The sequence below is a fragment of the Rosa rugosa genome, chromosome 2 (assembly GCF_958449725.1).
Source record: "Rosa rugosa chromosome 2, drRosRugo1.1, whole genome shotgun sequence".
Taxonomy (NCBI): Eukaryota; Viridiplantae; Streptophyta; class Magnoliopsida; order Rosales; family Rosaceae; genus Rosa; species Rosa rugosa.
In genome coordinates, this window is record NC_084821.1 from 37,525,575 (window position 1) to 37,552,805 (window position 27,231).

Sequence of the window (27,231 nt, forward strand, 5' to 3'; positions counted from 1 at the left end):
TTTTGGTTACCAACCTTTAATATTCTTCTTTCATTTTCTAAATCACCATTTAATTTGAAGAAAAAAATGCCATTAAATTGTATTTTTGTATTTAGTGGACATGTGAATGACTAAATATTTTCTGATAAATTATGTTTTTAAATGGATGATCTTCAAATGTGAATGAGATATCGCCAGATTTTGATTACGATATGTGAAGTGAAGATTCGTTAATCACAACTGAGATGTGACGAAGAGTTGTAGCTTTAGAGTCTTTGTTTTGATGTTTTGGTAATCATTTTCAAACAAAGTATGAGCTAGAGGGAGAGCCGGACATATGAGATTCATGTCCAATTTTTATTGGTAATTTGATGAAACTTTGAGTGAATAGCCAAGGTGGAAAGCATCTACAAATACAATGACCAAAAACACCAGATTGATAATACAAAAGAGTGAAAGACCAAACCAAAAACGGCCAATTGATAGCACAAGGAGCTTCTGAAGTTGGGCACTATCCCACCTTGTCAGACATGTTTTGCCGAACTAGGTAAATTGCCAGTTAGAGATCCTCTAGTCATTGTTTATCTGCTCTAACATTGTCCACTTGATAACTCTAAGACGAAATTATGTTTGTGATGAAACTTTGCCAGTAGTCCCACATCGAAAAATAAGTAAGAGTGTGTTTGGATGAGGGAAAAAATGATGGAATTTAATTGAAAGTAAGGATTTCATAATTCCTACAAGCTAATTCCCTCGTTTGGCATTATCAGATTGGAAATTTTAAATTTCTCTGTGGAAAAAAACGAATGAATTCATTATTTAAATTCCCTACTTCAATTTCCATCAAAATAGGTGTCATTTACGAATTCCTTTGCAGTATTCAATTTTCATTTCCAAAACAAGGCTTTTTTCTATTTTATTTTTTTATTTATTTTAAACTTTCTTAATTAATTACACATTTCAAATCCTAAATAGATACAACCAAACAATAGAAATTGCAATTAATGAAATTTTAGATTGATGGAATTAAAGATTCCATCATTTATAAATTCCTACGGATTTCATAATTTTCTCATCCAAACGCACCATAAAGAGAGAAATGCCAATTTGATTTCTGATAGGTGTTTTTACATTCACCCCAATATTTCGTTTTCCTTGCTCAAGAAGCTTGTAGCTCAAATTCCCCCTCTTCAGCCTCCTTCATAGCCAGAACAAAGAAATATGAATGCACCAGACCTCAACTCATGGCTATTTAGAGGGTTTCAGGCAGCGTCACCACAATGTGGCATTAAACCTCGTGAACAAACATACAAGTTGAACTCACAATATCAAGCTTGAGAAGGTCTAGCAAAAACACCACATGACAGTTTCATTCAATCCATTTTATCAAGGCACTCTAGTGCTCTTCACGAGGGCATGAAACTGGTTTTAACTGGGCTCTTAAGCCAGATATGCACTCTCACCTGCTCTGAGAATTTACTATATATAAAACGTTGGTTAACTGTTCATAAGCCGTTACTGTTCATAGCCGAGCCAAATAAAGTTCAAAGTAGAAGATGATATACCACCAAACAGTTCAAATCCAGACAAAAGGAACCTTAGTGATGATTCCAGATTTCACACAGAGTGCTCCAGAGGGATTATATGCGCTTCGCCTTCGGTACATACGACAGAAGCCTGTATCTACACCGATCTAGAAGTCTCTATCCACAGCAACATTGGCTGTTCCAGATTATCGGGTTTAGTGATTGATCAAAGCTTCATAAAGTTTGGGTTCTTCTGGATAACGTTAACTCTTCCAGATTATCAGGTTTAGCTATTCATCAGAGCTTGATAGAGTTTGGGTTTCTATTTCATTAGACCTGATCAAAATCTTTTTTCTTTTCGGATTTTGTTGTTCGTGGAACGCACAGAGAAAAAGAGGGAGAATAGAATGGGGGAAGAAAGAAAAAAGGAGAAGAGAGAGACGAGAAGCTCTCACTTGCTTGAAAGAAAACAAGTGGATCCTACACTTGGTACTCCTCCTTCAATCTTTGATCCTCCAAAATTTCTATTTGTTTTAGAATTGAACTATCTGTTTGTATGAAATCAATCTGTATTTGATGTTTGTTTTAGAGTCTCACTATTTGTTTATGCGGAATCAATCCATGTTAGAGATCGTTTTTTGTTTGAAATATGTGAATCTGGAATCTGAACGACCTTTTTGCATTCGAACTGTGAGTCTTTGAATCTTGAGGAAGCAGCTCTAAAAGATCATGCATTTTTGCATATCAGTACAGTCCCTGTGTTGTTTTTACTTTTATTTATTGGTTATAATTTGCTAAATAGAGGTTATCTCTTGCTTTAAAAATTTAACACATTTTTGTTACCATAAGATATATTGGCAGCTGCAGATCATTTAATTAGAATAACTTTCTTGAAACTTGCAGCAGTTTTATTTTTCATTTCATGTTTATGGTTTAGGAGAGTAATATTGGTCAGTCTAATTCCATTTTAAGAAGCATAGCTATCTGCCTTTAGTTTTCTCTTGCACAATATTTAAATTTTCTTTTTGAATGAGTGAAGTCAGTGGATGCTTAGCACAATTGGTTTTTTGTGTTAAAATTATCATTGTTGCAGGTCAATGTTAGCAAGTCAAATCATCTACATAAATTCTTCTTGAAGCCTGAGTACTATTGCAAATAGTTAGAATCAAGCTTTAGCTAATTAATTATTGAGTTTGGAGGAACAAGACCAAGGTTAGAGTTCTGTCTTTCTTTTATAGTTTCTTCTAATTGATTATCATTTAAAGTTTTCTATGCTTTGGATTTTACTTTGACTTTGTACTTTGAGCATCTTCTTTAGTTTGTTCTGCAGAACAATCCTCAATAAACAAAAATGATTACCTCCGATGTTTAACATACAAAGTTTCTTGAACTAACAGGAAGCTAATGAGGTCAGAATCAATAAAATGCCAAATGGTCTTCTCGGCTTTCAGGTTGTTGTTTGCTGCAGTTTATTTTCCCCATTAGTCATCTATCAGTTTCAATTTCAAAAATCGTATGAATACTTTATAGGCCTGAAAAATCCTTGATGACATCCTATTTTCGTTTCATGTTATTATCTAATTCAATGGTTAAAGGAAATGAATCCTAATCTCGCATCTTTAGTTACTGATAAAACTAAATTGCCTAAAAGTTTTTGCTTCTATGTTCATCAGAACCCAACACATGAATGAAGCAAAAATGTAATGAAAATCTGGAATTCTAATGAAGCGCACTGGAACTGTCAAATTTTTCAGTCCACATCCACCTAATCCTGATAGGAGGTCAGTCTCTTTGCCTATAATTGAATTTTTTTAATCTTCTTTTATTAATGAGAAGCATAACTAATCTCATCTAACAGATAGTATGGTCTCCAGTTCAAGAATTGACTCCTTTGCTATCTAGGATATAAGTGCAACTCAACCTCCAAAAACACGCTCTTACAGCTCTGTATGATAAATTTTTAATGTCTTGATGTATTGAGTAGGTTACATCTTTATAGTAAAGTGATTTTATTTCAAGAGATTTCATCCTACTAAGGTTTAAAAGTTAATTTATGTAGGCCAACTGCTGTGATTAAAGAGGCCCATCTTACCCCACCAGAATAGCATTCGATCTGTGGAAAGGTGTGTTTCTGATTATAGTTGTTATTCAGTTCTTCTCTACTCTTCATTCAGATTTCAACCTCATTTTTTTTTTTTCATTTCCAGACTGCTCCAAGGAGCATCCTACATCAGTTCTGAATATTAAAGATGAAGTATCCATTTAGGACAGGTATGTACATGTAACAGCAGCAATGATACACATAGTTAGATGCGAGATACTTAGAAGTTAAATCATGTAAAGTGATATCAATTCTGAAATTTGATCATCAGCTATTTTACCTTGTAGGGCCTGAACTCATGTCCACAAAGAAAGGAAAGTTTGTTTGATTTGAAGTTATTGAATCTGGTGAGAAATCCATCAAGCTAATTTGTCTGTCTCTAATGCAATCCCCATAATCATCTTAACTCGAATCATACTAACTTTTTGACACTACCATCACATCACCATCATGTCTGATTTCCTAACTTCTCTGATACTTCAAATCACAAACAAATCCTCTGCATTCCAAGGCCCACATCACTCATCCTCGCAGGTAATTCCTATAGTATGCATGGAATCAAATTTCTTAGCTACATCTTTGAATTCTATCAATACCAATAAATCTATTATTCTTTGTATCTGGAAGAAGAAAACAGAAGAAGAAGGAAGAAAAGAAGAAGAGGGGAACATGAACCTCTCAACGAAATCATCAACCTCAGCAGTCCAATACTAAGGTAAACTAATTCAATTTCTTGGTGATTGAATCTTGAATTTATTTTCATGATTGATCAAGTAGTTTGATTGATGTGATTCTTCGAATTTTGCATTTTATAGTTGTTTGTAGCTGTCCAACAAGTATGGAGTCTTCTAAAGAACTCCATGACTCTATACTTGAGGATGAAGCCAAGTTATACCCTTCTGTTAAACATGATGTATCCATTACTGTAATCGAAACAAGCTCTCATATTTTGGACATCTGAGTAAGACATATACATTTATGTGATTGATAGTATTGATCACGTTAACCATTGAAATTGATGTATACGTCAAATTTACTGTTATGTGCTTACTTTGCTGTTACAGGTTTAAGACAAGAGTCACAACATTTGCCAAAGAAAAGCTCTCCAGAGATGACATTCAAATTAAAAACTGGGACATACCATTTTCGCCATTGCTTTTATGTTTTAAATCTATGAATCCAAAAAGGAATTCAAAGATTACTACTCTTTTGTAGTCTTTCCTTCAACTACATTGCAAAAAAACATCAACTACATTCAAGAAAATTTCTTAAATATGAATTGTCAAATTTGAGGATCAACTATTCTACCTTGCAGATACTGGTTTAAACAAGAAGGAAATCTCAAAGCGGTTTTTCATCAGCTCGCTATCTTGAAGCCGACATTCATCACACACTTCTCATTATCTTCTTTCACTCATTGTTTTAGTAAAATGTACACACAAATTTTGATTCTGGTGAGAGAAATTCGTATAACATGTTTTAATCATATAGCTAAACATGTTAGACCATGTTACACGGATTTCTCCACCAGAATCAATAAGTTCAAATTAAAATTTGTGTGTACATGAAAACAATTGGTATTCAATTTTTTCTTGAGCAAAATTTTTCTTCATTACTAAACATAAAGATTCCACTGTGTAATCTTATAAAATCAATCATATTATCATTTGTAAATGCGATTACTTTGTTAAACAATGACATATAAATTCCCGCAGCAAAGCGCGGGCACGCTTTCTAGTTAGTACTCATTTGCTGCCTACTATTAAACAATAACAATAAAAATCTCACTCGAAATTGAATGCTTGAAAGGTATCCTCCATTCATTTTTATATTTCTGGGAAAAGAAGAGGTCGAAACGGAAACAGTGCCTCAAAACTCAACAAAGTATACACCAGCCAGAACAGAAACCTTGAAAGTTCATAGTTTGCTTTATTTCTATGCTAACTGCGTGATACTAATTGATGGTTCAAATGTCCCACAACAAGACATTTCAACCTCAGTCCTGCACTTCTGCCTTCTTTTCACTTCCTTTGATATACCATCCCAAAGCAGCAGCAGCAGTGATAACACCAGCTACAACAGCATAATTCCTGTACTTGTCAGTTGATACATTGGCAGTTGAGCTCGAACCACTTGGTTTGGCATCAGTTATCGATTCCCCCGGGCCTGCAGTTGCTTTTTCTTCTGGTTTAGGGCCCTGAAAAAATTCAAGTCATTGATTAAAAAAACTAGTTGAGAAACATATACAAACCAACACCCAGATCTTTTTCTTTCTTTTGAGCTTGATTAACTAAACATGATCAGAAATATAGGATAATAAGTTCTTAGTCATTCAATCAGCAACCAATACACTAGCATACCAGGTAGCCCCAAAAATTTGAGACCACACATCGACTACAACACTTTAGATTTTATTTCTTTATTTTAACTAGCCTCATTGAACATTCAGCAGAGCCCTGAAATGTGATTCAATTTTCTGAATGGTAAAATCTGACCACTAAAGACCATATAAGATTGCCTAAAGTATCAAAATATGTGAACATTTACAGAGCGGTCATACCTTTCGTGCAAGCTCCTCAAGCTTCTCTTGCTCCTTTTTCTGCAATATGAGAAACAGTAAACATAGACAGTCAGAAGATATAACATGATTCGATCGGACATATGACAAAGAAGCAGCAGACATCAGAAACACTAAGTTGAGAGAACACATATTCAAAGTTTAACTAAATTTATACTAAAAGAATTGGACATGTGACTGCTCAGACAAACAGAAGATTATCCATCAGCTACATACTTTAAGGTAAAAGAGAAATTTTCAAACCAAGAGTTCTGTGTTCTGTACTGCTTGGATGAAGAAAGGTGAGGGATTTCACACAAACTCATTTAACCACTTTTTACTTACTTTTAGTTCATATATTGTCAAATAGCATTTTACAATGCAAAGGTAAACATAAGAGCAATCTAGATGTCATTTCCTTCAATGTTGACGGGGTCAGCGATTTCTTTTCTAGTTTACAACATTAACAACTATATTTGGAATACAAAGTTTCAGGTTAATTCCCATTTGTCAAGGCATGGACTCCTTCTCCCCTGTATCTACTAATGATGATAAGTGATGTTGGGCTTGGGGTAAAGGATTAAGAAGGATGTATACAAACAGTCACTTCTTGCAATCACATTATGCCCTAGGTATGTTCCATTGTGTATTTTTACAGGATTATAAAGCAAAAATAAAAAATAAAATAGAAAAAGAATAAAAAGGAGAGAAAGCGTCCATTGTAGGTTCTCTCCAGGCTTAAACAAAGTGTATAGCTAACAATAAGAACCATAGAATTCTCATGGACGGTAAGGATGAAAAGACATTTAAAGCCAGACATCAGTTCCAAACAGGCATAGAATACAGGACAAGAATAGTTTAATCATCAATGTTTTGTAACCACAGTATGCAGTGAGCTTGTGAATTGTGATTACTAATAATCCTATCTTTAATCATAGGGTTTTGTACATACTAGAAGTCTGCTGAACTCGATAGAACTTATCGCATCTAGAAAAACCACCATAGAAGCCATAAGCCATATAAGTCATGCATTTGATCATGAAAGTGTATATATGCACACATAGATAAAGCACATATCTAGCAATTTAGCAGGGTAAAGTTCTAGTATAGAAAGTTCAGCACATAAATAACCACTTTATCAATATAACCACAGACTCAGACAAGAATCCATTAATGATGAATAGGATGGCATCTGGAAAAGTCCCCAGTTTTCATGGACAGAAGACATTCAGTTTCCAATCTAGCACCAGAATATCCCTACATTATCAATTTTCATAGTTCTTCAATTTTGATACCTAATCCTGCCTTATGAAGTCAAACTTTTCAATAATCAAAAAGTTCTCATGCTCTCTTTTTCTGTTTGCTAAACTAGCTTTGGAAAGCATCCGGACCATAATCATTAGAGACATATCTGTTGGCCTGAATAAATAGATATCCAGTTACAACTTATAACATATAGACCAAATCATTATGTAACATATCCTCCTTGCACCCCACCAAAATCAACTACAACATATACACCTAATCATTTAATTACAACTGAATCTATTGGCCTGAATAAGAAAAATATGGAAGGGAATAAACATATTCAAGGTGTAAAAGGTTTCATTCATCTTTTTATTTCATGTTTTCAAGGACAGACCAATATTCTACATAAGTTTTAGGCCTTACATACAAACCTTTTCTTCATCAGACAATGATTTGAGAAAGCTAAATTTCCAAGAATTTGGAAAGGTACTGTAGGAAAAGAAATCGTAGAGCAACAATGACCAATACTCATGTTGGCAATATCAAAGTAAGGGGTGTAGAAGCACGTATTTGTATATAGAGTAAGTTTCTACAGCAGGAAAACTCAAAAGTAAACACAACATCCCAAGCTAACTCCATAGTTCTACAACATAAACAAGAAGAAACTATTATAGATGCACAGCAAGTACGCAGCCAAACAATTCAAAGGAAAACATACAAAGATGTATCTAGACAATCAAAAAATACCTTGATGTAAACATTTTCTGCAGCTTTTTCCTCCTCGCTCAGTATCTTTCCACTGCTTGACATCCTCCGAGAGAAAAACCTTGCAGCCAACCTTGATGCCATTGGAATCAATTATCCTACCTGGAAAGGATATTGTGGATTAGAAAAATTCTAAAGAAAACATATGTATTGTAATTTGTTATACCAATTTTTTAACACAAATACAGCAATAGACCAAAAAACAGGGAAAAGGACTGTATTCTGAAAGCAACAACAATCAACAATTCAACATAGAACCTCTGATTTAACCGAAACTTCCGTATTTCTTTTAACTAGTTGATTAATCAACAACAAAGTCCAATGAACAGACCTTAAATCTATTGATAATAGCTTTTGTTTAATCATATTCAACATGCAACAATTTAATGCTTTTCTTGAAATGGTTGGCCCTGCACTGCCAAAACATCAGTGTCATAACGCAGTCCGAGCACGCTCCACCCCAAGAAAAAATAATAATAATAATAATAATGCAGTGCAAAAGGAACAAAACGCCATGGCCTGCTTGATGCATAACAACTGGATTCGAATCTTGAAAATACACAGAAGCCAGGATCAAAGTAGCTTAACAAGTATAAACCCTAACTCATAAAACAAGCAAGCTCGCTCACGAACTTTCACTAACTTTAAACAGATTTCCTTCACAGCCTCATCGTTCCAAGAAAATTTACATACAAATGAAACACAAAAACTAAAATAAAATTGCAGAAGCACAGTCTATCATGAACTAAAATAGCTTCAAGAAAACGATGAATTGAATGACTGAGCTTCTAATTTCATGCACATCGAAAGCTAATGCCACAAATTCTCGGTGCGTCGCAAGCATCAGTGATGAACTTACTGATATCGATTTGTGAAGCAAAATCGATTACAAGCCCTAACTAGGAAGCAAAAAGCGAGCCGATGAATATCTGAGAAAAATAGCTTACCACAAATGCTTAGGGAGAGAGAGAGAGAATCAGAGAAGTTGAGGCGAGAGGGGAGCGAAGAATCGAGAAGTGTTTATAAAGGACTGGAGGGGGTAACCAGTCAAAATAACCGGAAAAAAATTACATTTCCCAGAGAGTGCGGTTAAAAATTAGTCCGTCTCCAACAAATGAACAAAATATAAATATAAATGGCTGCAATTAAATTTCTAATTATAATGTAATCAAAATTTCCAAGCAAAAAAACCGGTATCTGACCTAGCGCTCTGTTAGGGTCTTGGGAGGGCATCTGTTCTCTTCCCTACATCTACCGTCTTCGATGGTTGTATTCCGATTTGCTTGTCTAATCGACTTTTGTTCTTACTTTCTCTTCGTGCGGGGTGTGGTTCACTAGAGCACGGTTGGCCGGGTCGAGTCGTGGGCGGCTTCGATCCTTGGCTTCGGGAGCGGATCATTGGATCGTCTAGATCGGATTGGTTTTTCACTGAGATCGCGCCGCCTTGGCTGGGTGTGACTTTTTCTTCCGACGGCGGTGGGGTCTTTTGGCCAGACAATGACTGTATGGCTATCAAATCTGGTCTTACTGTGAAAGGTACCGGAGCGTCTGTTGGGGGTGGTGGCACCTCAAAATTCTTGGGTTCTGCCGTCCTCTGTTCTCTACCGGCGGCGATGAAACCTAGGTGTGTGGAATTGGAGTTTGCGGAGCGTGTTGACCAAAAGCTGATCCCGAGTGATCTAAGTTTGGTGCTGACCTGGGTGTGTTTCAATCCTGGTGATGGTGCAATCTCTTCGGTGACGACCCACGACAGCGGCGACGGTGGCGGTTTGCTTGGCTGTGGTGGAAATCTTGGGGTGCCCTTAGCAATTCCGACCCACTGGGCCTGGCACTGGTTGGAAGGCTTGATGCATGGCTGGACGTGGGTGGGCAGGGTCCTAAGTTTTTTTAAGGCCTTGTCTGTCTTTGGAATGAGGGTTGAGGATGATTATTCACTTTCTACTCTCTATATGAATAGGGTCTCTATGGCCCATAGTATTGTTTAATTACTGTTTGGGTCACAAAAACCAGTACCTTAGTTGAATCCTTTTATGTCTGCTTCGAGATTTCTTGGTTTTTGTTAGAATAATAGTGCGTGGACTTCCTAAAAGATAGGTGTACTAGGGACTTTTTGGGATTTTATTCTTCTAGAATAGGGTTTTCATGAGGTTCTGAGGAACGATTCTTTCTGTCAACCCCATAGGGGTGTTTAGTTTTTGTACTGCTTGCTGAACTTAATGAAAGGGCTGACCTATTTCAATCAAAAAAAAAATTCTAATTATAATTGATTTTTAAAATTTTAGTTCTATAAGCCCTCAAAAAATTTTGAACTACCTTAATTACTCTTATTGAGTTAATTAAAACAAATAAATACAAAGTTTATTATAGTAATAAACAAAAATAAATAAACAAAGAGATAATTATGAAAGAGAGACGTAAGTAGTGGGTGAAATATAGATAACTGCATTCATTCTAAATTCTCTCGTCTAAAAGTGAGTGGATAAACTGATATACTCCAATATGGCTCCAAGCCCAGATAGAGACCCAATAAACTAGTTAAGGACCAACCTAGTAGCAGCCTAGGAAGCCCATCAAGGAGAAAACCTAGTTGCAGCCTAGGCAACCACCAAGATGTCCTCGCAGCCATATGAGAAGTCAAGTCTGGCAAGCCCAACAGCTGTCGTTCGATCCATGCAAACTGCCCCGTCACCACCTCCATTTTTGAAACAGACTGGGAGGTACAGAGTCTGCCATAATTACCTCGAGCAGCCATCACATTTACCACATCGCATGAGGCCACCGCACGGCCACCAAAACTACCGCCTTTAAAAGCAATCATACTCATCCTTGTCCAAATAACTGCAAACTCATCTTTGAGCCCCGATTTAATCTCCAAAAGCATCAAGACGCCTTGGACAAAGACAAACCCTTGACTATCCAGATGCACCACCATGAATAGTATAAGGGGTACAAGTAATAGTATTGGAATTTAAGAAAGGTTGTCGAACACACGAGGATTAGATTTCTTTCACTAGCTAGGGTGTTAACCTAAGGAGAGCTAGAATATGCAAATGTACAATCACATGTTGGTAAATATATGGTCTAATTGCTATATTAATAATAAAATCAAGAACTCATTTATGTAGATTATATACCAAATAGGATGCATAGATCTAAACAATGCAAAACGATAAAAGTTAGAAAAACCTTAAACAATATGGTCGAGTCTAGAACTTGGTTCTATGTCCTTAAGACGAAATTGCCTCCTCATCGGTGCTTAAAGGTTTTAATGGCAAACGTCTTTCAGGATACAACGACCTTCTTCTTGTGGTAGTAGCACTCCAAACCTCAAGAACAGCGAACTTAGATTGTGTATGAACTCTCTCTTGAAAAGACTCAATTGGTTTTCAAGACATTAGGAAATACTCATATGTAGAAGGAGAGGAGGAAAGATGAATTCAAGAAGTTTTTTTTTTCAGAATATGGTGTAGTAAGTGTTTTATAGATGTAAGGTGACTTTTGGAGGAGATATGACTTTTCACCAAAAGTTATCTTTTGTGATCAGCCATGACTTCTCATTGCATAGTCATTTACATGTATTCAACTTCACACAATTTCATTATATTATTCATCCACAAATTATGGAAAATAAAATATTTAATATTAAATTTTCCAACAATATAATCCCCCACATGGATGAAATAATTAGTTAGAAATGAAAATTTCAAAGACGACGCGCGCGGAAATATGAGAGAGTTCGGTTGAAATGATATCGCATCGGGATAGGTAGCTTTTGGCTTTGAACCTTCCTTAGTGAAATACCATCGGATTTACTAGCTAATTAGTGAACGTGATGTCTTGAACTATTCAGTCATTTATGTAAACCAAGACAATGGTATTCACACAATATCTTTTCATACACATCTAGTTCTACGATTGTGTCCTTCCGGCCATGGACAACACCCGGTATTCATGAGTGCTTTAGAGAATTCAGCCTTCAAAATTCTCATAGAAACGGCCTCATTTCACACTCATATATGTGGCTTCCTATGAAGAGTATCCTTCTATACCCCACTTGAAAATTCAAGCTATAGGAACCATTAAAAGCAAAGCTTACCCTAACTCATTATGCATTGTTTCATCATCATAGGACATGGGAAAGAGATTTATCTCCACAATGCTTACTTCAAAATCATCCACCATTTAGTTGTCCCTTTGAACCTAGATCTTGGGATCTCCAATCAACTAGGTTGGGTATCCATAGTGGTGACTTTATATTTTAGGCTTATATCTCATTCCTTTCGATGATCAACTTACTCTCTAATCAAACTTCGATTCAAATAATTAGGCCCACTTGTTTGACTATAATTTCATTCCAAATCAAATTCAATGTATGAAAACTAATTCCATTCGAGAGTAGTTATTACCAAGTCAAGTCTTCGATATACTAATCGAGACTTACTAATTACAACAACAACTAAGACAGAAATTTTAATTTAGACACCCCCACATTTAAAAGGCATTTAAAGGAAAGCCTCTAATCTTTCCATACCTTACGATATGTCCCATTAGAAGAGATTATTTAAATGAATAGGGCAGAGCATCCTATCATGGTGCTTCTGAAATCTTTCGTTGATGCTTATAATCCTCATAACCAAATTCATCATCATTGCTCTTTTCTCCCATAGAGGAAAAGTGTGTTCCTTACCTTCTTTTAATTTTCTTCCTTTAACTATATATAAATGGGCTTGTACAGATAGTTGGGTACCAACCCCCACATTCTCTCATAACCATAGTTATATAATGTAGGAACACTGTATTTTCACTTTGAATTGATCAAGAACGCCATGACTGATGGTCATATCAACTTCATTTGTTCTCATCATGATAAACATTGTTTATGAAAAATTCATTTCGGTGATTCACTGAAATCACTTGTGACTTTCTTTGATCAAAATATATATACCCACACACACAGAGGTGGAGCAGTCAAATTTGCAAATATAGAAAATTGATCAAAGCTTGAGTAAATTATGATTAATCAATAGAAATTTCTTTATAAGCACTTGCACAGCAAACATATATAGTCCTCTATTATGATAATAAATGTACCCAATTCAATGAGTCAGAACGACAATGAAGGACCATTTAAGTTAACAATAAAATTATAAAATATCAGATCAAAGGCAGATATGCACAAGACTTAATCGATCAAACAAAAACGGTAATCATAATGCTTAATTATATCTGTACAAAGAAACAGATATTGCATCATATAAAATGCCAACCATCGTGATTGTTCAAAAAGGCAACTCCAAGTTGTGTCTTTAAACAATTTTCAAATCATCAGCATACATCTAAACGTATTTAGCAGTTCATATTGATTGATTGAGTATATAAAATGCAATAGCAGTTATATATCTCATGGTCTACGAAACTATGTACCATGAATGTCTAGAGAAGTGAAACAATATGGTCGAGTCTAGAACTTGGTTCTATGTCCTTAAGACGAAATTGCCTCCTCATCGGTGCTTAAAGGTTTTAATGGCAAACGTCTCCCAGGATACAGCGACCTTCTTCTTGTGGTAGTAGCACTCCAAACCTCAAGAACAGCGAACTTAGATTGTGTATGAACTCTCTCTTGAAAAGACTCAATTGGTTTTCAAGACATTAGGATTTCTCATATGTAGAAGGAGAGGAGGAAAAATGAATTCAAGAAGTTTTTTTTCCAGAATATGGTGTAGTAAGTGTTTTATAGATGTAAGGTGACTTTTTGAGGAGATATGACTTTTCACCAAAAGTTATCTTTTGTGATCAGCCATGACTTCTCATTGCATAGTCATTTACATTTATTCAACTTCACACAATTTCATTATATTATTCATCCACAAATTATGGAAAATAAAATATTTAATATTAAATTTTCCAACATCACAAACCTAAATTCAGAAGGAAATCTAGGCTCATGGTGAGTACGTGCATGTGGTGGTAGTGAAATTGTTTGTTGGATAGAGTGGTGAACCAAATTAAAACAAATGCTCAAATGTAAACTAAACTACTCTAAACTAAACTAATAATATAATGGATGAACTTAGGAGTTGGATTGTCTACCACTGACCTCCCTTGCAAGTATTGAAGTTCAAATACAAGTGATGCTATTCTAATTTCCCAATTACCCTCTTTGCATCCGGATAAGACTACAAAGGCTTAAACTCCTTTAATGTTATCAATTCCAACCGGATAAGTCTAGAATTAACTACCTAAGAACAAATTCTATTACCGGTTAAGTCTCAATTCATTGTTCCTAGATGCATAAAGCTTTGAGTTTATATAATCATGCAAGCAAACCAATCCTAGATCTAGGTGATTTTAATTCACAACCTTCACATGCACATAGAGGATGCTATTATGCTATCAATACTTAAGGTTAACTACTCCCTAAATATTTTTTCATGAGATGAAAAACACAACACATTCAAAGTAGTTAAATTTGAATGAAGTAGTTAAGTTTGAATGAATGCATTCACTTCTTGAATTAGCATATGAAGATGAAAATCGCAAGTAACATCAAATGTAAATTAAAACATCAATTCATACCAGTTTGGCTAAGGCTAAGGCTTTCAACCCTAGCCCCAACAAAGTACTACTCACTCATAATTACATATGCTAACTTCATAATCAAATTAAACACCAAAATATAATCTAGAGTAAAAGGGATAGAGTTGGCTTAGTGGTGTGTCAGATGGTCCCCAAGCTCACGTCTTGGTGGTGATGGTGGTGGTGGTGATTCCCTCTCCTTCTTGCTCTTGAAGATTTGATGATAAAAGATAGTAAAGATTGTATTATGTATTGTGTGAATAGGTGGAGTACATGGAGAAAATGATGATAGAAAAGAGAGTGGAGAAATGATGTAGTAGTGGTGGTGTTAATGGAGGTAGAGGATAAGAAATGGTGGTGGTGATGGAGGAGATAGAGTAGTATGGATAGTATGAGTTTGGATTTTAGGAGGTGGAGATAGAGGTTTTGTGGTAGAGATAGAGAGAAAGAAGATGTAATGGAGTGGTATGAGTGATTGTCTTGCTTATAGAGAGATGGGATGCTTAAATAGATGGAGAGAGAGCTCGAGGTGTGAAGTGGTGATTAGAAGATAAAGAAAACAACCATAGCCTTATAAGAAGCATGAAGGTGGAGTATGAGAGTGGTAATAAATCCCAAAATCAAGAGAAAAGAGTATGAGAGTGATGATGTAGGTTAGAGTATGTAATGATGAATAAAAGATGGTGATTACACCCTAAAACATGGAAGATTTTTGGGTGATGATGACGGTGGACTTTTGGGTAATATGGATAGTTGAGATAGTGTGGAAAAAAAGGGAAAATGGATGGAGTTGATTTTGAACCAAAAGGTTTGAGATTTGGTTGTGATAGAATGATGATGAATGAATGTAATGAAATAGGTACAATGTTACTCCTCCTCCCTGCTCCTCCATGAATATAGCCGAAAAATACATGGTACCACCATGAGTGGTGGTGGACCGACATTTATGGTGGTTTGCCGGAATTTGGAATTTAACATTTTGCTCCACATTTGACTGTCATTCTTCCTAGCTCCAATTCTCCACTTCAAAGTCCAAAATGGATGTTTCCTTCACTCTTGCAATATTCCTAGATAAATAAGAAAATGATTTAGTGAAAGCTAAAATAGACTCAAAAACAAGTTAAATTCAATATTTAGAGGAAAACATTTATATGTAAATTATGGTCTAACAAATACCCCCAAACTTGAACTTTGCTTGTCCAAATAACTGCAAACTAATCTCTGAGCCCCGATTTAATTTCCAAAAGCATCAAGACGCCTTGGACAAATCCAGATGGGTAGACAAACTCTTGACGATTCAGATGCACCACCATGGCCAGCGCCCACGACATCATAAGTAGAGAGATTCACCAATCCCTGGTAAGCCTGGACAGAGATTTCTCGAAGTTTCAACGCAGTCGGAGCCACTGTGCTTTTCACCGTCACAAGGGAACAATGTTAGAGTGAGCGCGAAAAGGAGCGCCGCTAGAGAGAGACTAGGGTTTGCCATAAATTTTAGGTACAGAAAGGGGATACTTAAAAACACAATAAAGAGAAGAAAAACAAAAAATAGAAGAAACAAATGAAGAAGAAGAATTAGATTCTAAGATGAAGTTCCAAAGACAAAAGGAAGAAATCGAAAGAGGACAAAAAAGATTGAAAAAGAAACAAAAGAAGAAGAAACATTAATAGTCTTCCTACTTTCTTTTTTTGTCTAATCTCATCATTCCCTATTTGATTTTGCTTGGAATTTGTGTTTTCTCTCAACTGATCATCTTTAATCGGTTGACTTTATCAAATATTTAAAGTTCATCAGTTCTAAGGGTTAACTGCCACATAGAGAAAGAAAAGAGAGAGTTGAGTTGTGTATTAAAATGACGTATTTTGATACCTATGTTTAATCTCATCATTCCCTATTTGATTTTGTTTTGAATTTGTGTTTACTCTCGACTGATCATCTTTAATCGGTTGGTTTTATCAAATATTTAAAGTTCATCAGTTGTAAGGGTTAACTACCGCATAGAGAAAGAAAAGAGAGAGTTGTGTATTAAAATGACTTTTTTTTTTTTTTTGATTAAGAATGAACTTTATTGATACTAGCATTGAGGTAATAACAGTCCCCAAACTGGAGAGCTGCCCTTTCAAGCTCTTACACTATAGTTTGCATCAATTAAATCAGCTAGCCAAGGAGGACCAACCTCTTGGCAATACATCGAATGAACTAGACTCAAAGCTTTCCTAGCCAAGCTAGCCATGGGCAATCCCATTCTTTTTCTTACGAACATGCTTCCAAGACATCACCTCTAATTCCACCTTCAATTTCCTGACTTCATCCATCACAACACCCACCTCACTGAGATCCAGGCCACCATAATCCAAAGCATTTATCACATTCAAAGCATCTCCAATCACTTCAAACTTCTTCAATCCCAAGTCCTTACAAAATCTTAATCCAAACAATAAAGCAGTTGCCTCAGTTGCTAGAGGACTTAGTTTTGCTTTAATTGGGATAGCAAAAGCACCAATTAAATCTTGCTGCCCATTCTGAATTATTGCACCTAAACCCACCTTATTTGTCTTAGAATCACATGCACCATCAAAATACATACTAATTTGTTGGTTTACTGCTTGCGTCCCACGAAATACCAATGTTTTGTTTAAAAACTATAAAAAAAAAAATTAAAAAAAACTCTTAAAATGATCCCACAAAAAGTTTAAAAAAATGTAGACCAATAAAAAAATATAAATAAACTCTCAGCTAATTAAAGGATAAAATGGTCACAAGAAATAAGAAAAAAATTCATGGGACAATAATATTATCCTTGTGCGGAAACAATTGGCTTATATTAAGCTTAGCGAGAATATCCTTTAGAACCAAACAAATAATTCCATTTTTAAAAAGCTATGCTCTCCTCTCTGACTCCCGTGAGGGAGGTTTCTAGGTGGTGACGGTCTTGTGCTTTTGACTGCGAAGGCTATCTTTCAACCTTTCTCTAGTCTACTTCTTGGTGGTGCCGGCAGGATTACTCGACAGGGCTCCTTGCTCCTAGGCTACTGCCTAATACTTCTCGTCACCAGCTCTGGCTGTGGTGATGGTGGCTGTGGGACCGATCTAAGTTTGGACCGGAGTGTTACTGATGCGGTTTCTCGGGGGAGAATGGATGCGAGGGCGGGAATCAGTTTACGGCCTGCGGATTGCGGCTGTGATTTAACTCCAATGGAAGTGATGGTGGATCGATATTATTTACCGGCGACCTTGAGTTGCTTGGAATCAGATCCGATTGTGCGGTCTATCCTTGATGATGGTTATGAAGTCGGTGGTCAGTGCTCCCAAGGCTTCTGTTTGTGCGGCGGCAGTTTCTACAGTGGCAGCAGTTGTTTCTACAGGGGCAACAATTTCCATGGCGACGGCGGTGTCTTCCAAGAGGGCGGCGGCAACGGCAAAGTAATATGGGATGCTAGGGATTCTCCCAAATGGACATGTTGGGCTTGGGCCCACAGGGAGGTGGTGCCGGCATCAAACTCTTTGTTTTCTCCTCTAGGGTTTGCCCTAGGGTTTACCCAAATTGGGCCTTGGACATGCATGGTCAATTTCAGCTGGGCTATGGGTCCATTTCTGGCCTATGTTTTTATTTTTTAGTTTAGCAGTGGGACTTTCTGTTTTTGTCAAAAAAGAGGATGAGTCTGTTTTTTTCTTGGTTTGAGTGGGAAAGACCGCAAAGGAAGATTGGGGCTTTGTTGTCTTTTCTACTATTCTTCAGAGTTCTGATTTCTCTTTGTTTGGGCTTAATACTAAAAGGTGGGTGTGTTAGGTAGTTTGCTCTTTTGTTAGGGGTGGACTTTGTAGTGTACTCTACGTAACGATTCTTATTGTCGACCTCTTAGGGGTGTGTCGTTATTGTACTGCTTGCTGAACTTCAATAAAGGTTGACCTCATTCATAAAAAAAAATTAAAAAAAACTTAGCGGGAAAATCAGTAATAAGGGTCAACTTATGGGAAAAATGGTACTTATGGGTAATTTTCTTTTAATAAGTCTAACTCCAGCAAATTCCTAAATTAAAACTGTCTCACACCTTGATCATCTTTCATTATTCTAGCATTGTTTGAAAACTTAACAAAGATTATGTCCATAAACCATAAAGACAGTGAAAAGGAGGCTTCTTTAGCAAATCATTATTATTATTAAAACAGGGTTTTTGATAGTAGCCACTACACTTTTACCGGGAAAAATAGAGAGAGGGAAAAAAATGAATTAAAAAGAGAAGGGTTAGGTCAGGAAAAAGGAAGAGCCGTCTCTATTTTTTTTTTTTTTCTTTTCCAGTTTCCTGGATACATCTATAAAACTAATATCTTATCCATATAACAAAATTTTGTTTCCTTCTTACAGCAAAAATTTCCATTTCCTTTCAAAATTCAATAACTGCAAAATTTCCAACATATCTCATATAACACTAAAAAGAAAAAAGGATTGTTACAAAGACAACATCCGCATCAAATATTTCAAAAAAGAAAAAAAAGTACATCTGCATTGGGAAGGTATGAATGAGATAATTACATCAAACTTCCTACCTTATTTGTATGATAACAAAACAACCTTCCTTATCCACTGCTGCTCATTTCCTTAAATTAGTTGAAACCTCGTGCATCTAATGTGAGATACAAGTCATACAACTAGCTCATTCTTGACATGTGCAAGCTTCGATGTACAAAAGTTTTCTACATAAACTCTTCAATACACTTCAATGGTTGATTTATTTTCTGTTTGTTTGCAGTAGATACATACAAGTACCATATGTTGAATAGAAAAAAACTTACACTTATGGTAGTAAAATTGAAGTTAGATTTTGAAAAACATTTTACCTTAGTCGCATTTTGATTCTCCATTGATCCACCAATTTTATCCACTAATATTTTTGCTGAGCTACCATCACTGCTCTAACTATCCTTTCTCGATCTTGAATATAAAGCAGAAAGTGCACTTGAAGAATAGTCAACTTACTTAGTGTTTCCATAATCTCTCTTTATCATTTGAAAGTATGAATCAAGTGAAGGCTTTAAAATTGATCTGTAGTCGACTCCACTCACCTCAACTGGTATTATCCCTTGAGGGGTCAATACATACTAAAAATCATTGCTCAATTTTGAAGCTACTACAGCGAAAATGATACCAATTTTATCATAAAGTTAAACCAATTCATCAAATTTGTTGAATTGTTAACTGTAACACTTAAACAAATAAAAAGTAGTTTAAACATATATGCAATGTAAACAAAACAATATAAGAATCTTTTTTTTTTTTTTTTTTGATTTGTCAATCACACGGTGTCCTCAAAGGCTTCCTAGGCCCAGAGACTAATCCGTGCTCGGGGGATCTTGTCAGAACGCTTCCTCCCCCATGACCACCAAGAATATATTGGGATTTAACTTCAATAAGCGTCGGCGGGATTCGAACCCGGGTGTGGGGGTTAAAGTGTGTAAGAAACCAATGCTGGTTTCTTTAGATTTAATGAAAAGATAAGGCAATAAAGATTCAATTATAAAAGTGTCCATAATCTTTTGTTGTAAACTTCGGATGCCCTAAAGGCTTCCATATTTAATTTTAGTCTTTTTTCGCATAAAAAAAGAGAGAGTATCTTGTTGTATCATCGATATAAATGTACCTGAGGAACTTAATGAGATCATTTATTTGAGTCACATCATATGGGATGTCACTTGATATATCTTGCATATAGTAGTCTCTCAATCAATCATATAATTTTTCATCTCATTTTAAATACTTTTGAACTGGCGTAGAGAGAGCTCCTGAAAAATAGGAGGCAAAAGCTAGGTTTCGAAAACTTTTGTCATTGCCTCCGTCCGATGGCACGTCTATGGACGCTATCGTCGGACGGGATTTGTTTCTTGGTCGGCGCAGATCTTCCGATCGAGGTGGCTTCGCTTCTGACCGAGGGGATCGATGGCTGGTGGTAAGGAAGATTAGGGTTGTCAGGAGGTTTGGGTTCAGTTCTTGCAGATCGGAGTTGCAAGTCAGATCGATGGTTGGGAGCGTGACTGGTGGCGCTGGTTCAGTGGCGAAGAAGGTTGGAGTGGTTGGCTTCGTGGCGGCGGCTCGACTCCGGGTTGGACTGAGATGGTGGAGTTCGCCTAGATCCGATCTGGGTTCGATGAACTTCTGGATTGGTGGGGCTCAGGCTGTCGAATGCCGGCGGTGGAGTGCTCGGGTTAAGGGTGAGCAGTCGGTGGAGCAACTGCCTTGGACCGTTTTTGTTTCTCCGATCAGAATTCGTCACCGGTGGCGTGACAGGGTTGAAGGGACGAAGGTGGGAGTTGTGCAGGAATTGGGCTGGGCCCTGTTGGGTGGCTCTGATCTCTACTATTTGGGCTGAAGATGGGGTTTGGGCTCATTTCTTGGGCCCTTCCCTGGTTATTATTTTATTTCATATTGTTATTTTTTTATGTTATTTAGTTTGTTTGCGCTTTTTGCGAGAAATAAGTCCCTACATTTGTCGTGTAGGGCTAGTCAGGCTATATGCCTGTGTGTGCACTCAAAGTGCCTTGTCTGCTCTAGTCGGCAACGAGTTATTTGCTTCGTCAAATGGGCGCTGCCGCCTAGTGGCAGGGTGAGACTAAGTGTCGTCGGATTTACTTTTCAGCGGCAACGTAGGAGGAAAGCTGTGCTAAAGCTAGTAATTATGCTATGTTGTAATCGGGTTACATATCAAGTTATCTTTCCGCACTTATTTATATTTTTTATATTTTTTTGTATTATTTTATTATGTCACTGCTATATTAAAGCAAATGGAGTAGCTAATTGTGCACTCTTTGCTAGTTGGTGCTTGTTCAAGTCTCCTGTAGAGATTTCTGATATTATTTCGGAAAATGCTCTAGGTGTTTATTGTAATCAGGGGTTTAGGCTCATTGTCTCCCCCTTGTATTCGACAGTTTCATTAATCAAGGCTTGAGGGCAGCCGCACCAGCCCTTTATTAAAAAAAAAAAAAAAAACTTTTGAACTCATCTCTTTTTACTGTCACCATAAACTCTCCCGTTTTGCGAAATGTATTTGCTATTGTAGCATGCTCAATCTTCACAAAATACTTCAATCTTTCGTTAGATTTCATAAGATACATATGCTTTAAGAATAGCTCAGCATAGCGGAAATTATAAGCACATCCCTACAAATGTTGAAGTGTGCTTGCCAAACAGTCATGTGAAATAATTAATATACATATACCCATTCAATGGAGAAGTGAAAAATGTCTTCACTTCTCTTAAAAAAACTCGAAAGAGATAAAACCATGACCAAACACTTCGTTTGGACTTATCCACAAGGGGAACTGCCTTTAAGTCTAAACTGCATGAATAAATGTCTATTAACATACAGTTATTTGTAATTGGTTGTCCATAGACAGATTTGCATCCAATTAGACAGGTGACCAATTGATCTAAAGAAACTCCTGGCATTCAACTGCTCTCAATGGCTCCTAGACTTCACAAGTCGCTCCATTCATCGATATAACCAATGGAACATGAAAAATGAAAGACAAAAAATCATTAGAATTGTAGCTATGACGGTCGTCCAACGTTTTCTTACATGAACTCGATCTACACGTCATCCTGAACAAATTGATATTATGAACGATTGATTTCAAGAACCGAAATTAAATTGACGATAATAATAATCGAAACCCTAAAATGATAATCCATCGAAAGCTCGAATTCGTATTGGAAGGAGCTCAAATTTCATAGGCTACATTGAATCGATAACTATAACAACATATTGAAAATTGGGGTCGATCCAACGGCCGAATCTTCCCAAATTGAAACTTGAATTTCTGAAACTTCGGAAATTCCGATTATTTTCAAAATGTGCACCAATCACTACAAAGTTTATATCAACATGTCTATAACGCTATGCTAGCTCTACCTAACAAACCAAAACAGAAGATCTGAAGTGGCCGGACTCACCCCCACGCGCCGCCACCTCTGACCCCAAATTGGGTCTCCAAACCTACATCAAAATGTTCCTTACAACATCGCCAACAACTTTCTCAACTACAACATTGATCAATTTCAAGTCTACAAGTCATAATTTACCTCGAAAACCCGAAATCCCTAGTTTTTCTTCCGATGTTCGATTCTCCTTCCTCCGATCGAATTGGAGCTGGTAGCTGGGTGGGTTTGAACCATGAAGAAGAGAGCTTCAAGATGTGGGTGGTGGCGCAGCCGAAGGTGGCTGGAAAATGGCAATCGAACATGGTGGCCGAATTGGGGTTTCAGCTTCGAAACTCGTCCTCTAGTGCAAATCGAAGTTGACAGTTGCCGAAGGAAGGGTCGCCGTGAAGAGCCGCGTAGAATACGACCGGTCCGGCGGTCTGGGTCACTAGAATGAAGGAGAACTCGCCAGGTTTTCAAATCCGGGTCGTGTTGTAAATCGGGTTTGGGAAAGAGAAAAGTTTGCTAGGGTTTTATCCTGAAAATGGAAAGCTGCCTCCTTACACTTGCTATTTATAGTAGTTTCCTGAAATAGTGACCTGAGATTTTTAGATCATAATTTTTTCATGGATTAAATACTCGTTACTCCTCATACTTTTGCATGAAAAACAGTTAAGTCCAAAATTTTAAAATTAAACAATTTAGTCCTTATTCTTTCTAATTCTCACACAACAGGTCCTAAAATGACTATTATACCCCTTACTTTTTTTTTTCTCTCTCTCTCTACATATATATATATATATATATATATATATATATATATATATATATATATATATATATATCTATACATATACTGTGATGACCTGGATTTCTGTTATTTAATTTTAGTAATTATTAATGGATCAGTTGTACGAATAATTTTTATTGTGCTTTATTCGTAGGTTGTATGTGAAGTGGAATGGTTTTCGTACGTGTAATTATTCGAATTTCACAGTTTAGGGGGTCGTGTGAAGTTTGACTTTTTATACGTTGGGATTCTCAGAAAACTTCCTTCACGAAAGTCGTAGAGCGCGTCGATACGAGTTCGTAGATATGTGAAACGCGGGAATCGGAGTTCGTATGAGAAAGTTATGACTATTGGAAGAAGTTTCCATTTTAGTATAAATAGAAGTTTCCCAAGTGGGAAATTTACTATTTTCATTTCTTTCCTTTTCCGGAAACCCACTCTCCTCTCTCTCTTCTCTCTCGGTCGATACCTTCTGTATCGAAGATTTCCGTCTGACCCGACCCGAACCCTGCGATTCGACCCGGCTTTTCCGGCGAACTGCGGCGGTCTCTGGCCGTGAAACTTGGTCAGCAGGTTCGCCTCCTCCTTCTGGTCGTCTCTGTGGCATCCTCTTGTGGCGATAACCACCGAGTACGGTGCAGCAAGGCGATGCAGCTGGTGTTTTCGGACCCGACCGGAAAACACAGTTCCGGCGACGTCAAGGCTTCAGGCTTCCATCTTTGGGTTCGTGGGAGGCTCCTTGATCAATCTATGGTGTTTGTTTCGATCGATTTACGTGGAAATCGGTTCAACTCAGATTGGATTATTGTTCACAGTTTGTGAGGTAGTTTTCGATCCCTTATGCTTGTTTTTTGACTTCGAGCTAGTTATGAAAATCCACAAGCATGCTTAGATGAAGCTTTTTGATGTTGGGAGTTTTGTGAAATATTGAGTTTTGGCCGGCGGCGGTGCTCCACCGCCTGTGGTGGCGTTCCGGCGGTGTTCCGGCCATTTCAGGAACTGTTTTTGGTATTATATATGTTCTACTCGTTGATACGAGCGTTTCGATATATAATATACAAATTTTGGAGTTCGTATGGATTTGTTATGATTTTTACGGTTTCATACCGATCGATTTATTCGATCCGTGAGGATTCGAGCGTCCGATCGACTTGTGTTTGGATCATATCGATCGTGGACGTATTCCGGAGACTTTGGGAGGTCTCGGATGTGGTTTTGCCTCGATTGGCGCCACTTTGGGGATTTTAGTTCAAAACAGGGGTTTCGGACTTAAATCAAATGTGAATCGTTACTAAGTGGAAACCGTTTGTGATTAGGTACTTAATTGACGAAGTATTGGGATGGTTATTTGGCGGATTGGCCACTTTGTTCTTGTTGAAGACGCAGCGGGAATTCGAGGTGAGTAATCTCACAAGGTTCATTATGAACGGAATTACCATTATTGTTTTGGCGTTAATTATTTAACTGCAAACTATAGTTGGTATTAGTAGGCATTCCTGAGCGAATGACTACGCATATATATATATATATATATATATATATATATATATATATATATATATATATATATATATATTTGGGTTAAATATTGTTTACTCCCTATACTTATAGGGTTTCATCGTTTCAGTCCCTGACCTTCGAATTTCACCTAAAAAGTCCCTGAACTCCGAATTTCCTTCCAATTGGTCCCTATCGTCAAGCATCTGTCAAAAACTCCGTTATCTTCCCCTAAAAGTCTATTATACCCTCAATTACTTAAAAAAAAAAAAAATCTCTTCCTCTTTTTTTTTTTTTTTTTTTTTTTTTACCTCTTCTTCTTTCGGCTCTCTCGGCTCCTTCTGTTCATCTCCTCATCAAGATGGTTCTAATCCACAGACCTTCAAGAGGTGAAATGAAAAAAAGAAATAAAAGAGAGAGAAAAAAAAAATTAAGTGAGGGCATAATAGACATTTCAGCAACTTTAACAGAAAATTTTGACGGCAGGGACCAATTGGGAAGAAATTGAGAGTTCAGGGACTTTTTAGGTGAAATTCGAAGGTCATGGACTGAAACGATAAAACCTTATAAGTATAGGGAGTAAACAATATTTAATCCTATATATATATATATATATATATATATATATATATATATATATATTTACGTGAAATATATATATTCTTGTGGATGATGTATGATGAATAATATGCATGATGATGTTCATATTATTGTTGAATGCGACTTTTCATTGAAACAATATTGTGGAAAAGATGTTTTCTATTGTTTTGAAAAGTATTGATGGTCAATATGAGACCAGATGGGGTCTGAAAAGCATAGGTCGCAGATGGTGACCAACGGTTGGTTCTAAGACCAGATGGGGGCTGAAAACCAAGATGGTGACAGGTTGCAGATGGTGACCAATGGTTGATCTGAGACCAGATGGGGTCTGAAGATCAAGTGTCACAGATGGTGATAGGTCGCAGATGGTGACCAAAGGTTGATTCCGAGACCAGACGGGGTCTGAATGATTATAGGTCACAGATAGTGACCAAGACATGAAATAGGGAATCACGCAGTTGGCCGGGTAAGTGGGTACGATCAGCTAGGGTGCTAGTCTATCTGCCATTATAGCTTATGAGAGTAACGGTCGAGGTTGCCGGAGACTCATAAGAGTGTAGTTTAAAAGGAGAGTTCCGAGAGTATTCTTCTTTTATTGTCTAGATGAGACTTGAATTGCTTCTTGATGGTTAAGTTAGCAAATAGAACATTGTCACAGCGGTGATTTATGTTGTCCTTTCGGTGGAAAGGATATGGAATGTTAGAAGGAATCATGGTTGCATGTTTTCCTTAAGCTGATTTGTGTGAGTTGTTGATTGATGTTCATGAGTTACTCATACGGGCTTGCAAAAGCTTACCGGGTTTGTTGTGTGGCAACCTGGTGCACCATTCAAACGGTGTAGGGGTTAATCCTACAGATCAGGGAAATCGTGGCTGAAGCTGAGGTAGCTTGTTGGCAGCAGAACGGGTAGGAAGCAAATTTTGTTGGCTTTGCCAGTGTATGACTTCCGCTATGTAGTAAGCTCTGAGGAGCATTTACGTTTTATTTTGTGATGACAATTTAATTCGTAAGTTTGTGTAATATATAACTCTATGGAGCGAGTGTATATTGACTTGGAGGGTTCAGGGCATCAATATGTACTTGATTTTAGGGAAAGATGTTCCAGGTATTTTGTATTGATGACTGAACGATCGCGCATGTATAATTATGAGATTATATATCGATTTTTATCTGTGTAAAAAATCAGGGGCGTGACATATACATATATATATATATATATATATATATATATATATATATATATCTCTCTCTCTCTCTCTCTCTCTCTCTCTCTCTCTCTCTCTCTCTCTCTCTCTCTCTCTCTCTCTCTCTCTCTCTCTCTCTCTCTCTCTCTCTCTCTCTCTATATATATATATATATATATATATATATATATATATATATATACACATACATATATATATACACACACACACACACAATATATATATATATATAGATACACACACACACACACACACACATTGTGTGTGTGTGTGTGTGTGTATATATGTATGTGTATATATATATATATATATATACACACACACACACACACACACAACTGTTTGTGTGTGTATAGAGAGAGAGAGGTAGAAAAAATAAAAAATAAAAAGAGAGAAAAATAAAAAGTGAGGGGTATAATAGTCATTTTAGGACCTGTTGTGTGAGAATTAGAAAGAATAAGGACTAAACTGTT

At 36.7% G+C, this 27,231-nt stretch overlaps 1 protein-coding gene and 1 long non-coding RNA gene across 9 annotated transcripts; one reads left to right on the plus strand and one right to left on the minus strand.

Annotated features, from left to right (window-relative positions):
* The first annotated feature begins 499 nt into the window (after positions 1–499).
* LOC133732942 (uncharacterized) lies at positions 500–4,920 on the plus strand. 7 transcript variants are annotated; one of them, XR_009857391.1, is made up of 13 exons: positions 500–656; positions 1,073–1,789; positions 1,893–1,994; positions 2,599–2,717; positions 2,824–2,956; positions 3,179–3,286; positions 3,364–3,485; positions 3,565–3,628; positions 3,713–3,776; positions 3,894–4,140; positions 4,237–4,321; positions 4,422–4,567; positions 4,671–4,920. It is a non-coding gene; the product is annotated as an uncharacterized LOC133732942 (long non-coding RNA). The 7 variants fall into 7 exon arrangements; XR_009857395.1 differs by having other exon boundaries at positions 501–656; positions 2,903–2,956; positions 4,244–4,321; XR_009857393.1 differs by having other exon boundaries at positions 502–656; positions 2,903–2,956; positions 3,552–3,628.
* A 480-nt stretch (positions 4,921–5,400) lies between these two features.
* LOC133732940 (uncharacterized protein At2g27730, mitochondrial) lies at positions 5,401–9,155 on the minus strand. Of its 2 annotated transcripts, none has more exons than XM_062160552.1 (4): positions 9,124–9,155; positions 8,159–8,278; positions 6,167–6,205; positions 5,401–5,803 (listed from the first exon to the last, which is right to left on the minus strand). In XM_062160552.1, exons 2-4 carry the CDS (start codon positions 8,258–8,260, stop codon positions 5,603–5,605), a joined length of 342 nt encoding a protein of 113 aa, XP_062016536.1. In that variant the 5' UTR covers positions 8,261–8,278; positions 9,124–9,155; the 3' UTR covers positions 5,401–5,602. The 2 variants fall into 2 exon arrangements, with proteins under 2 accessions (XP_062016536.1, XP_062016537.1); XM_062160553.1 differs by having other exon boundaries at positions 9,036–9,149.
* Between the last annotated feature and the right edge of the window lie 18,076 nt (positions 9,156–27,231).

Coding starts and splice junctions, on each gene's coding strand:
- LOC133732940 (XM_062160552.1), bottom strand. CDS start 8,260: ATGGCATCAAGGTTGGCTGCAAGGTTTTTCTCTCGGAGGATGTCAAGC. Junction 6,206..8,158: donor CAGAAAATGTTTACATCAAG/GTATTTTTTGAT, acceptor CTCATATTGCAG/AAAAAGGAGCAAGAGAAGCT. Junction 5,804..6,166: donor TTGAGGAGCTTGCACGAAAG/GTATGACCGCTC, acceptor GAATTTTTTCAG/GGCCCTAAACCAGAAGAAAA.